The 13,158-nt window shown below is 38.7% G+C and overlaps 2 protein-coding genes across 8 annotated transcripts; both read left to right on the top strand.

Annotated features, from left to right (window-relative positions):
• The first annotated feature begins 163 nt into the window (after positions 1–163).
• LOC135585732 (basic leucine zipper 19-like) lies at positions 164–6,287 on the top strand. Of its 6 annotated transcripts, none has more exons than XM_009392736.3 (3): positions 165–370; positions 585–1,562; positions 6,101–6,287. In XM_009392736.3, the coding sequence occupies exons 2-3, from the start codon at positions 764–766 to the stop codon at positions 6,127–6,129; spliced, it is 828 nt and encodes a 275-aa protein (XP_009391011.1). In that variant the 5' UTR covers positions 165–370; positions 585–763; the 3' UTR covers positions 6,130–6,287. The 6 variants fall into 6 exon arrangements, with proteins under 6 accessions (XP_064953903.1, XP_009391011.1, XP_064953902.1 ...); XM_065097830.1 differs by having other exon boundaries at positions 165–389; XM_018824124.2 differs by having other exon boundaries at positions 165–402.
• Positions 6,288–7,239: 952 nt separating this feature from the next.
• On the top strand, positions 7,240–12,411 carry LOC135606705 (uncharacterized). 2 transcript variants are annotated; one of them, XM_065097825.1, is made up of 2 exons: positions 7,240–9,088; positions 12,186–12,411. In XM_065097825.1, the coding sequence occupies exons 1-2, from the start codon at positions 7,275–7,277 to the stop codon at positions 12,190–12,192; spliced, it is 1,821 nt and encodes a 606-aa protein (XP_064953897.1). In that variant the 5' UTR covers positions 7,240–7,274; the 3' UTR covers positions 12,193–12,411. The 2 variants fall into 2 exon arrangements, with proteins under 2 accessions (XP_064953897.1, XP_064953898.1); XM_065097826.1 differs by lacking the exon at positions 12,186–12,411 and having other exon boundaries at positions 7,240–9,092.
• Positions 12,412–13,158: the final 747 nt, after the last annotated feature.

Below are 13,158 nucleotides of genomic sequence, written 5' to 3'. Positions count from 1 at the left end.
ATATTATTTTTATTAATCAAAATAATAATAAAAATTTTGTGAATAGGAAGAAGAAGAAGAAGTACTAACCTCTTTTTAGATATTAATTTAGAAAAAAACTGGGTTTATATTATTATAATTTCCCGAAAGACGACGGTGCGGCGTTTCGCCCCATCCGACCGTTTTCGCTTCTCTTTTTCTTTCGACGGAATTGCGCCATCGATTTATTTGTGGATCCCAATCATTGCGACTCGCTTCGTGGTGTCTTTGCTCCTCTAGGGTTGGGCGTCTTGGGGACGGAGGACTCGCTCGGCTGGATTTGTGATCGATTGCTTAGATGGACCGCCGTGCTCTTCTCTCGCCGTGGAGATCGAATCGCCTCATATGTGGCGTGAGCAAAATCCTCGATTGTTAGGGACACCGGTGCCTTTTCTTGATTCGATTCTTCGGCCTTGCTTTTGGTCGCTGTACAAGATTGCTTTTTTGCTTTTTTTTTACTTGTGTAAATTTCGTGATTGATGTAACCATTTGTCGTCTTTCCTCGCATCGTAGCCTAAGGTTTTCCAAGAACTATGCCAATCTTCTTCTTGATCTTTGATTTCCAGGCTTTCCTTTGTGCGGTGCTGGTAGAAATCCTTTCTTTCTGTGTTTGATGGCCACTGAGTGCGTTCTCGAAATTGGTGATTCTTAAAGTGTAAGCGAACGGATCAGTGAAGTGCCCTCTCGCATCTCAGGAATTGACCGTCGCTTGATTGCGTATAATCTTTCTGCGTCACTCTTGACGATGGAAGAAGGGGACCTCGATTTCTCCAATCCTGAGGTCTTCTCTGGCCCGAACGCTGGTGACCTTCCAAGCGGCTGCTCGATGGATAGTGTTTTCGACAACATCTTCAACGACAGCCAGCAGCATACATGCACACACACCCACACTTGCAACCCTCCGGGTCCCGATCTCTCACACACCCACACCTGCTTCCATGTCCACACCAAAATTCTCTCAGCTCCCGCGGATGAGACTGCTGAGTCTGCAGGGAAGAGCTCTCCAACGAAGAAAAGGTCATGCGGCAATAGAGAAGCCGTTCGCAAGTATAGGGAGAAGAAGAAGGCCCATGCGGCATCCCTGGAGGAAGAGGTGGCTCAACTAAGAGCAATTAATCAGCAACTCATGAAGAGACTTCAGAGCCAAGCTGCTCTTGAAGCTGAGGTTGCGAGGCTTAGATGCTTGCTTGTGGATCTAAGGGGGAGGATTGAGGGAGAGATCGGATCTTTTCCATATCAGAGGACTGTGAAAGGGAGTGGAGATTTTGTTTCTAATGTGAGCCAGGCCAACATGCTGGGTGATGCTGAGGTTCTAAACTCATGTGGTTTCCGTTGTGATGATCAGGTATCGTGCCTTTACCCAGGGATGCAAGGGAGGAACGTTGGAGAAAATGGTGCATTTAATGGCCAGGGTGTTCAAGCCTGTGAGATTGGTAATATTCAGTGCATGGGGAGTTCGACTTCTGGATATAAGGACTGCTTTGGCTGCGGAAATGGGGCTGCAACACCTGTTGACTGCTCATCTAATGCCAAAAAGATAGGCGGTCTGAGTTCTCTTTCTCTTCTGCTTTAATATCATTTCCTTAATATTTTGTTAAGCTCCTCTCTGAACTCATAAATTTTCTATTCTTTTTTTTTTTCGTGAAACTCAAATTTAGTTCTTTTATCTTGTCGTTGGTTAAGCATTCAAATCGTGGCTCATGAAATTACTTATTTTTGCTTCTATAAGAGATCTTTGTATATAATTTATCGTCTCTTCTATACTTCATGATTTATATTTATATGGATGCCCCACTGGTCAGTCATTTGTTTTTTAAATGGACTACTGTATGATCTGGATTTTATAAAATAGTTCTTTGCTGCTGATTAGATTTGATTTGGCTTGTCAGAATCATTATGCACCGGGTTACTTTGGCACATTTGGGCATGTCCTGAAAGCAGTTTGCTAGATGTTAGTTCTAGTCTATGAGTTGTCTTTGTGTCATTCATTGGATATTATTATTTTAAGAAGTTGCTTTCTGTAATCAGTGAGCATTAAACTTTGTGAAATGCACTGTTGATGCCATGTAGTGAATCAAATTTGGATAGCACTCTTTTTAGATGTGAGTGCATTTTAGTTTGCTTGTCATTTCATTACTATTTGAAGAGATGAGTCCGTTTGTGGTACTTAGGAAGCACATGTCTACATGTTGGGATGTATTTGTTGCTGCATCCAAAACGGTTGATTTGAATAATTTTAGTTACCTTGGTAACCTTGAATTTTGTATGTAAAATAGTAATTTGATGATGGGTTTAGACAAATCGAACTGATTCGTTTGGGCAAATTATGATACAAGTCCCTGAACTTTGGGCAACCTCAGTTTGTCGCTGAACGATTGATTTATGTCATTTTACTCTTAAAACTATAATTAGTGTCTCAGTTAAGTCTTACTTCTAGTTTTTATATATAAACCTTGGCAGAAAGTTGAGCTGGCTCCATAGTAGGACTTGTCAACCTGGCATAATTGTCAGCGAGATATGTTATTCAGCATGCCCATACTGGTTGACAAATCAAGATAAGTATTTCTCAATGCTCTAAATTTGGGTTTTTGAACTATATTTGGCATGTTGTATAACTTTCTATGATGATATTCACACCAGGTTGGTAAGTCAAATATTGCATGCAGCCATATTAACATTTGTCAAGGTTTATGATTAGAATTTGACAATAAGACTAGATTAAAGCACCAGTTTCAGTTTATGGAGCTAATTCCCACAATTGGAAAAAGGTTTAGGAACCAAATTAAAATTTGCCTTAATGTCTAACTACAAGTGGCATAGCAGTGTTTTTAAAAACGCTAGGTGCCAAAAGGTACCAAGCTCCTAAAATGCATGAGGCACTCACCTAGGCACCCGCTTGAGCGAAGAGAGGCACTTCAGAACATTAAAATTTTAAAACATATATTATAATTGATAAATATGATCATAAAAATAAAAATAACATAATATGGTTTCTATTGATGGAGACCTATGCTAAACAAGTTTCTAAACAGTTCTAAAGAGTGGATCAATATGGTGCAAAATAGATCTAACCAGTGCCAAAGAGTGGATCAGTATGGTGCTAAATAGTTCTATCCAGAGAGTTCTAAAGAGTGGATCAACATGGTGCTAAATAGTTCTAACTGGTGTTAAAGAGTTCTAAAGAGTGGATCAGATATATTTGGAGGGAGGGGAAGAAGCTGTCGCTGCCATCGGAGGAAGACCCGTTGCTGCTGTTGGAGGAAGATGCTGCCAGTGTCGCTGTTGCCGTTGTTCACCGATGGGAGGAACTCTGCCACCTTGAGAAACGTAGTGGGGAAAAGGAATTCTGCGTAGGGCACTCACGGGTGGGGTTCTGCGATGGATACTTGGTTCGATCGAACCAGATAAGTATTTTGGTTTGACTCAGGTTTGAGTTGAACCAGGCGAGGGCCTAGCCCACCCAACGCTTGGGCCCAGGCGAGTGCCTAGGTCACGACTAAGTCAAGTCGCTTGCTCAACCCAATAGGCGGGCGCTTGGGCTTTGCCTCACCTTGCTTGGGTGCTTAGGCAAGCGTTCGGGTGCCCAGTGACTTCACTGTGCTTAGGCAAGCGTTCGATTATATGGCTTGATCAAGCACTAAGCTGACTGCTAGATTTTTACATTTCTAACAAGCTATCTAAACAAAGAACCTTGAGCTTTTCTCCAGCATAAATTATTTTGCTTGGCTGAGTTTGAACATGGTAAAGCTCATTATAGCATTAGTGATCCAATTGAGAGGAACATTCATTAAAATTGAGATGCATTGGCCCAAGTTGCTTGTTTAGATTCCTTGCTATCCTCTTAGTTCAGGCATCTTTTGCGTTTTAGTATAGTTATGTTGAACAAAATAACATATCTGAAAATTTTGTTCAAAGCATGGGCACTTGGTGTTTATAGGACAATGATTGCTTGTCACTTATATGAAATTATCATAGCACCTACTAATGATGAAATGAAGAAAAATGACTAAGGTGGTTGGATGATCTCCGTCTATCTTCAGGTGACGTAATTTAGATTACAGGTGGAAAGAGATAAGAGAAAGAGGAGGAAGGGAAGAAGGGCAAGTGTTAGCCTTAGGAGGGGAAGAAGAGGTGAGGATCAATGAAGGAGATGAACTACTGAAATGAGCAGTAACCATGGGATGGGCAGGAGAAGAAGAAGAGGGAAGTGGAAGAAAGCAACAAAACTTGATTATGGCTAAGAAATAAAGGAAAATCATCACCACGTAAGATTTATCATTCATTGTTAAATGATGATTTGGAAAGATGGAAATTGATTGAAGCTTGCATGAAAACTATAATTCTTCTAAAATACTATAGGTGGAAATATATTTGAGTTTTAAGTTATGTCTGCCTTGATTTAATCAGCCCAACTGCTCAACTAGGTTTTAGATTGTTAAGCATAAAGCTTATTGTTGAAATGTAATTGTTGGACCTCAAAAACGACTAATCTGCGATGCATAAAATGTTAGCTGTGAATCTTGTGCAGCGGTGCTGCTGATACATAGATGTTCTTGATTTTCCAAATGCAGTCCCCTTTGATCATACAGATAAACGTACAACCAAAGTCATGCTCGACTAATGCTCAAGATCATCAGAAGACTGTGCAAGAGGGGATGCCAAGACAATGAGATAAGCTAAGATGAAAATGATGTTTTACTAGGTTGCACTTTCTTGCTGATTTTGGCCAAGCATGGTGCACAATGATCAAATGAACGGAACTTAGACATAGATTCATCATCTTTGATGAATTGAAAAATAAAACCATAAGAATTATATGAATTTCTTTTGACATCATTTTTTTTGTGAAACGTATGAAAGTTAGTCTGCTGGCTGGTAATCCAAGGTTATGTGAGCCACCTATATTGCCTGCTTTATATCTCTTGCTTTTGATGACTAATGTTGTTACAAACTGGACTGCTGAGCTACAAAACTGCAGCATAACTTTATACTCGAAAGGAGCTAAAAAATTATTAGATAATTCAGTCATAAGGACAGATATGCATTACTAAGAAAGAAAAACTTTGAACATTGTGTTTCTTTTCTGAAAATTGCACAGGAACTACTTTATTTTGTTAGCTAGTGTGTTAATGTACCTTGGATCCTTGACCCTAATTGTAGGATATAATCCTACTGAGAGTTATATGTTTGCACTTGTATTGCTTTGAACTTTGTGTGGTGACCTCCTTGTGGAAGAATCTTTCTCAAGTTAACCTTAGATAAGCACTACTTTAACCAAGAAACCCTGTAGTTAGTCTTTGAGCTGGGTTTTAACACAATGCAAACCGATGGTAATTAGAGTTATTGAATGTTTAAGATTTATTTAAAACATTGTCATGCAACTGGCTAATTTTATAATAATGTAGCTGCTGATGGATTTGACATATACAACAAGAAGCTGGCAATGTCCTGATTCTCGTGGGATAGGTTTGACATACTGTTAATTTGTAAGAGCTCTTAGTGATAAAAACTATATATATTTTTTATTGGACTTCTAGGCAACTGAAGATATCATGACTGATAATTGTTGATGAATTAGCTGTTAGCAGTTTGGTTTCTTCTTTTCTGTAATGACTTGCAATTTTCAATTCAAGAATTACAGAATTAATTTTCTAAATTGAGTCACTTCGAGTGCTTAATGCATTAATAAACTATCCATTATAATTTGACTAATTTGTAATTGAGAAAATTCTTGTGTTTGTCTCTGTCACCATATGTCCAAAGGCTAGTTTGTCTTTTTTTCATTGTTTCACTTGGTGATGGAAAAGCACACAATGGTAAAATGGTTAATACGTATGGCATTCAAGAGCATAGGTTTCCCCTCCGAGTTTAAATGGAAAACCTATTATTTATGTTGAATGAATATTTAAATTAGTGAAGTTATTGTTTCACTTGCACAAGGTGTTCAAGTCATGTTACTCTGCTATACTTCACGTCCAGATTCTTCCTTTTTGTCCCCATCCAATTTTTTTGGTTGGTAACTTCCTTTGCTCCATGATCATATGTGCAATCTTATTGTTTCTTGTTTTTATGGTTTTTGCAGGAGCTCATGCGACAAAGGAGGATTTATGATTCGTTCTCCAACATTTGATGGAAGTAATGAATTAATGGCGGTTCAAAGGAAAATTAGCTTTCTTTTGAACTTACTTTTTATTTGTATCCTTAGCCTTTTAAATTGAACTCAGTTATTCTTGGAAGTAAATTGATAAGCATATCATGTTCCATCCGAAGTGTCTGATTGCAATATATATATATATATATATATATATATATATATATATATATATATATATATATATATATATATATATATATATATATATATATATATATTGTAAATGTTTTAATTGGAATTGATATCTCAAGTCCTAGTGTTGATGCCTCTCTGCTTGAACATTATATATTGATTGTTTTACATTGGTTTTGGTTTATGATTATTTGTCTTCAAAACCCTGATTTTATACTGGTCAACAGGAGTTTCTATGCATTCATTCTTATTTATTGGTTTGATTTGTACACATCATGCCTAACTTAGTTGCTTATCTTGCAACTAACTATGTGTTAGGCAGTGCACTCCCAGCAGGTAATGCCACAAGTTGTGGTCTCGTAACATATTATATTACGAGGCGTGTCACTGATGCTACCAGTTGATTTTTTTGGTGCTTGTTTACGTGTTTGAATGGATGGAAAAGTGGATATGATCAATCAGAAGGAAGAATGAGAACGATATACTGTTGTCAAAATGTGTTACATCAATTATAACCGATGCTACAGATCGTCAGCAATTTATGTACTTTACTAGAAAATGAGTGCTTGTTAAACTTGCATTTATATATTAGCTGAAAGATGTTTTTCAAATATATATATATATATATATATATATTGAGGAGAAAAAAGTAACGAAGTGCATAATAAAAAGAAATAATATTTTTTTTCCATTGTTCAAAGTCTATTTTTTCTTTGAGAAAAATTTTTAGTGAAACAAATTGAACCGACTTGACCGGGTTCACAAATCCAGACACAGTTCGAAGCGGTCCGTCAGGTTTGGAGTTAACTGGTCTTGTAATTGGCTCGAACCAGATCAGATTTTGGGTGACGACTCGGTTCATAATTCGGGTTCAACGTGAATTCGAACCAGGACCCAAACAAAACGTTCCTATTTCTATATGTGAACGCATCTTTAGACCTCTCTCTCTCTCTCTCTCTAGGGTTTCTCCATGGATCTCCTCCGAGGTTATGCGCAAGACGACGACGACGACGCCGACGGATCCGAGGAGGGATCACGAGGAGAAGAAGTCGAAAGAGAAGGCGAGAAGCCAGATCCAAACGCGGCGTTGATGGAGGAGGAGGCGGAGGCCCCCTCTTCGCCGGACTCCTCCCCTCCCCGTCTGCTGGCGAAGTCCTCCGCCCCCAGAGTCGACGACACCTCGCTCGCCCTTGCCGCTGCCGGCTCGGCCCGCGCCCTCCACCGGCCGCTCGACCCCACGCAGCACGCGGTGACCTTCAACCCCACCTATGACCAACTCTGGGCACCCATCCACGGCCCCGCCCACCCCTTCGCCAAGGACGGCGTCGCCCAAGGCATGCGCAACCACAAGCTCGGCTTCGTCGAGGACGCTGCCATCCAGCCCTTCCTCTTCGACGAGCAGTACAACACCTACCACAAATACGGCTACGCCACCGACCCCTCTGGCCTCTCCTACGTTGGCGACCTCGAAACCCTGACCAAGAACCAGGCCCTCTCCGTCTACAACATGCCTCAGCAGGAGCAGAAGCGGCGCCGCATCCAGATGAAAGCCTCTGGTGCCGAAGAAGCCGACAACTTGGCTGCCGGCCATGAAGTTGAGAACCCCGCGACCGATGAGTGGCTCCTCAAGAACCGCCAAAGCCCATGGGCCGGGAAGAAGGAGGTCGGCCAGGGCGAGCTCACGGAGGAGCAGAAGAAGTATGCCGAGGAGCATGCAGAGAAGAAGGCAGAGAAGGAGCGCGGAGAGGGGCGGGCTGGCAACAAGGCCGAGCACATGGACAAGAGCACATTCCACGGGAAGGAGGAGCGCGACTACCAGGGTCGTTCATGGATCGAGCCGCCCAAGGATGCTAAGGCTAAGAACGACCACTGCTACATCCCGAAACGCTGGGTCCATACTTGGAGCGGGCACACCAAAGGTGTTGCAGCGATACGATTCTTTCCTAAGCAAGGCCACCTCCTACTCTCTGCCGGTATGGACTCGAAGGTCAAGATATGGGATGTGTTCAATTCTGGAAAGTGCATGCGGACTTACATGGGCCACTCAAAGGCAGTTCGTGACATCTCCTTCTCGAATGATGGTACCAAGTTCTTGAGTGCTGGATATGACAAAAATATCAAGTACTGGGACACAGAGACAGGGAAGGTGATCTCCACCTTCTCCACTGGGAAGATTCCCTATGTTGTGAAGCTTAATCCAGATGAAGACAAGCAGAACATTCTTCTTGCAGGGATGAGTGACAAGAAGATCATTCAGTGGGATATGAACTCTGGCACAATCACACAAGAGTATGATCAACATCTAGGAGCAGTCAATACCATCACGTTCGTTGACAACAACCGGAGGTTTGTTACTTCTAGTGATGACAAGTCACTTCGTGTTTGGGAATTTGGAATTCCAGTTGTTGTAAAGTACATTAGTGAGCCTCACATGCATTCCATGCCTTCGATCTCTCTTCATCCTAATTCAAATTGGCTGGCTGCTCAGAGCTTGGACAATCAGATACTTATCTATGGCACGAAGGAGCGGTTTCAGCTGAATAAGAAGAAGAGGTTTGCAGGGCACATTGTAGCGGGGTATGCTTGCCAGGTGAATTTTTCTCCAGATGGGCGGTTTGTCCTGTCAGGAGATGGAGAAGGGAAGTGTTGGTTCTGGGACTGGAAGAGTTGCAAGGTCTTTAGGACTTTGAAGTGCCATGAAGGAGTATGCATTGGATGTGAGTGGCATCCATTGGAGCAGAGCAAGGTTGCAACTTGTGGATGGGATGGCATGATCAAGTACTGGTGAGTTATCATTCCTTCTACTGCTGGCTTTACATAATGAAAATAATTATGTGTTATTTTTTTTACCATAGTTATTTGAGAATGAGTTTTTTGCTAGCCAACTGAACTTTTGTAGGATCGACTTCTCCTTTCGTTGTCGTTAGTATCTAAGTGAGCTTTTGAAATGATCGTCGGATGTAGGTACCAAAGTTAACTGCCTTAGAGTTCTCTCTGATTGCATCATTGGTGAAACAAAAAAATGGATTGTTTAAATTTTGTGAGCTGAGGTTGTGATTTGTGATCGTAAGAAAACCACCCATTACCTTCCAAGCGAAGATCATTGTAGACTGAACCATTGATTAGTTTCCAACCATGGGTTGGGTGAAATATAATTCATCAGTGACTAAAAGCATCAAAATAATTTTCTAATCTTATGGCAATTTTTTTGCTCTAAATATTTGATTATGTCCTCAAAATAAAAATATACAATATAAAAAATTATTGGAGGTAACAAGTTTTCTCCAGGGATTTCTTGCTAGGAAATTCCTTTTGCTTCCTAAGAAGAACTTCCATGAGATCAAAGAATTTCCATGGATCTTTGTTATTACTATAGCCTAGTTTCTTTTAACACCTAAGACCATGGCTTTGTCTCTGATTAATTGCCACCAGGTGAGATTTCAATAGGAAATTCTATTTACTTTCTAAGAAAAACTTCCATGAGGTCAATGCATTTCCTTGGATGTTTGATATCACCAGACTCCTGGTTTCTTTTGACACCTAAGAACATGCCTTTGTCCCCAATCAACTGGTATCAATTGTATGGATCCGTTCCATTATGCAGCTGCAGGATTCACATTTTTAATTGTTCCAAGGGCCATCTTCTTCCTTAATTACTATTAATCCCAAATTTTTTTTATTTCCTCCTCCATGAAACTTGTAACTGGAATGTTGATCTTTTACAATTATCATATAGATTTTGTTCACACATATTTGAAGCATCTTAAACATTTTCCCCTCATCATATGATTTGTGATATGAATGAAAGCTGCAGTTAATGTTTTATTCATTGATGCTGACAATAATTATCCATCTTGTTATCTTTATGTCATATATGCCAAGCTTTTGGATATATTACTCTTGACATTCCAATCCACAATTTATGGCAGTCTCTGTTCATGTATTTTTCCATTAAATGTGTGGTGTATTCATGGACACAACACAATGCTTTCCCATTTTAATTTTGTTTTACAAGCAAAAACATTCTCCTCTTATTCATGAGCAATATGTTCTTCAACCTTATTGACTTGTATATTCAGCTTCTATTTTTAATCTTCCATCCATGTCTCTGAATACTGACTGAACCATACCAGTCTGATACTGTGCCAGCATATGGATCAATTCTAAGATATCAAACAGCTTTACAAAATTTTTCTTGTTGTACCAAGACATGTAACATACTGGTTAGTATGTACTGGGCTAATAAGATTACTATATATGTACTGGTATTGAAATACAAAAATCTGATTAATACTTGAATTGTTGCATTTTCTGAGCCAATGACCATACCACATTTGAGTTGTTTCTAAGACAAGAAAGTATCTGAAAGAAAACTTGAGCATTATATGGAGATGCCTAAGTAGCCAAAATCTGCTTGTAGACCACTGAGAGAGAAATTATGATGCACAAAGTATTGTCCTGACATCCAACTATTAAAACATGACTTGACAGTGTACTCCAGATCTTCATTTGATCTTCGTAATACCCTTTGTAACCATTGCATTGACATCTGTTATATTAACGTTTTCACAATACATCAATGGGAGAGATGCTATGATTCTTCCTTTTTGTCCTCGTAATTTATATTAACATATCATTTTACTACGAATTGGGGTCTACATTTGATCTCTGTGGTACCTTCTGTGACTATTGCATCATGAGAAACATTGTGCTTTTTTCATGTGTGCCACCTGTTACACAAACTCTTCTACTTGTATAGGCAATTGATTGGTTGGGTGTATCATATATTTAGTTACATGTTATTACAATTTCTAAGTTATGAACCACAAACTGATGCTTTTGCCTTCTTTAACCCATTATAAGAGGCTTCTACTATAGACCATGTTAATGGGTTTGTCGTGCTAGGTCTAGACTGCATAACAATTACCATATTGTTATAATAACATTGCAAAGGATCTTTTGGGAGGTTATAAACAACGGGTTCTATGGATAATGAATGTAAGTTTTAGTGAGAACTCACAAGAAGCTAACATTTTAGGACAAATATATATATATATATATATATATATATATATATATATATATATATATATATATATATAAACAGTGTTTTAAGAAGCTGCCTTGGTTTGTGTAGGCCGAAAAGGTACTACGTAGCCCATATTCAGTGAGCAGACACATGTTACTGCATATGCGGGTCTAATTAGGATGTCAGAAATAACATAAAAGTAAGTACAGACAAAGAATTACATAGTTAAGGTTGTAGAATGCAACTTTACATAAACCTGTGCAACAGCTCTAGTCGGGTTATGGGATGACATTTTTATGTCATAGAGGAGTCTTTTTTACTTGTAGAAAGGTACAGACGTTTGTCAAATATGAATCAGAACACTTGAATTTATCATTTGCTTATATATGCTTTATGATGATGAAACAAAATTTGTGAAGTATTAAACGATATGATTTAACACCTCTAGTGTTTTAATGGTCATAAAATAACATAGTTTTCTGTGGGAGTTGCAAAAACAGATAATGTGGTTTTGCTGACATATATCCTCCAGTATCAAAAGCATGAGAAGTTAGCGCACAAAGAGACTTAATGTATGTGACAATGTCACTGAATTTGTCCAATCAAGCTTTCTGTTTGTCAATAGTGCAATATGATTTTTATATCAAGGGTCCATAATGTGTGTCACAAAATTGAGAGTTTATTATACCTGAATTGCTCTCTTTTAACATTTTGTGATTGAAACTGTTTCTACTTTTATCCGGTTGACTGTTCCTTTTTTTTTTGTGTTTTTTCAGATAACCTCTTTTTTTTTTTTTTTTCCTTTTACTACTGCATGACATTAACATTTGTTGTTTGTATTTGAACTTTCAGGGACTAGTTGTTGAGACTGATAAGTCGCTGCTAAGGTGCAACTCGCTCGTATTGATAGGATGATATAGGAGATTCAATTCAGTGGGTGCTATTCGTTGTATAATGGGTCCCGTCGCTCCTGTAATGTGCACGTGAAGATCTTGCATCCAGTAGTAGATCTCTCATCAAGAATGTAAGACAGTATAAATAATGTATCAATAAATAGATGTGCAAATTCTTGCCCAAAGGTTGAAGTCTTGTTTAAATTAGACTAGGAAAGATTTGGTGGACTTTTATGTTTGTTTGATCACGATTTATATATATATATATATATATATATATATATATATATATATATATATATATATATATATATATATATATATATATATATATATATATATATATATATATATATATATATATATATTCATTCTTAAACCTAGGGATTTATAACTTCCACCCTAACCAAACAATCACGCAACAAAACCTTCAGGGAAAGGTGTTTGCCTTTCCTTTCTATTTATGAATCAAACACAGCGTGCTTAGCAACTTGCACGTTTTAAATATGGGCTTGTGGCAATGGTCCTGGGCCTGACTGCAAGACGCAGAAATTTTAATTTTTATATTTTAAAAATTTATATTAAAATTTTTATAGTTATGAAAGTAAAATATTTAATTCTTATAGTTTTATCGATGGAAGATATAACACATGACAGTACGTGTATGAATGATATGAAAACGATAGACAAAAAAAATAATTTCATATTTTATTTATGTTTTCTTTCTTCTTAGTTGATTGTTGTGGTGGTAGTGGATGATGATGACATCGCTGGGTGTCACGGGTGGTTGTTATGGTTGTAGTCGATAATAACGATACAGGGGTGTCCTTAGAGATGAGCTGGGTGGAGTCTTAGAGGTGGAGTTGAGGGACTTTTGTGGCTTCTTATGATGGGAGGAGGAGAAAGAGGAGGGAGAGCAATGATAAGAGGTG

The sequence above is a fragment of the Musa acuminata genome, chromosome BXJ2-3 (assembly GCF_036884655.1).
Source record: "Musa acuminata AAA Group cultivar baxijiao chromosome BXJ2-3, Cavendish_Baxijiao_AAA, whole genome shotgun sequence".
NCBI classification, from domain to species: domain Eukaryota; kingdom Viridiplantae; phylum Streptophyta; class Magnoliopsida; order Zingiberales; family Musaceae; genus Musa; species Musa acuminata.
Note: the sequence above shows the minus strand (reverse complement) of the source record. Positions and strands in the feature narration are given on the sequence as shown.

Bases quoted from the DNA above. Each gene is read 5' to 3' on its own strand.
- LOC135585732 (XM_009392736.3), top strand. From the start codon at position 764: ATGGAAGAAGGGGACCTCGATTTCTCCAATCCTGAGGTCTTCTCTGGC. The intron at 1,563-6,100 runs GTCTGAGTTCTC...TGGTTTTTGCAG, and splicing joins TAATGCCAAAAAGATAGGCG to GAGCTCATGCGACAAAGGAG.
- LOC135606705 (XM_065097825.1), top strand. From the start codon at position 7,275: ATGGATCTCCTCCGAGGTTATGCGCAAGACGACGACGACGACGCCGAC.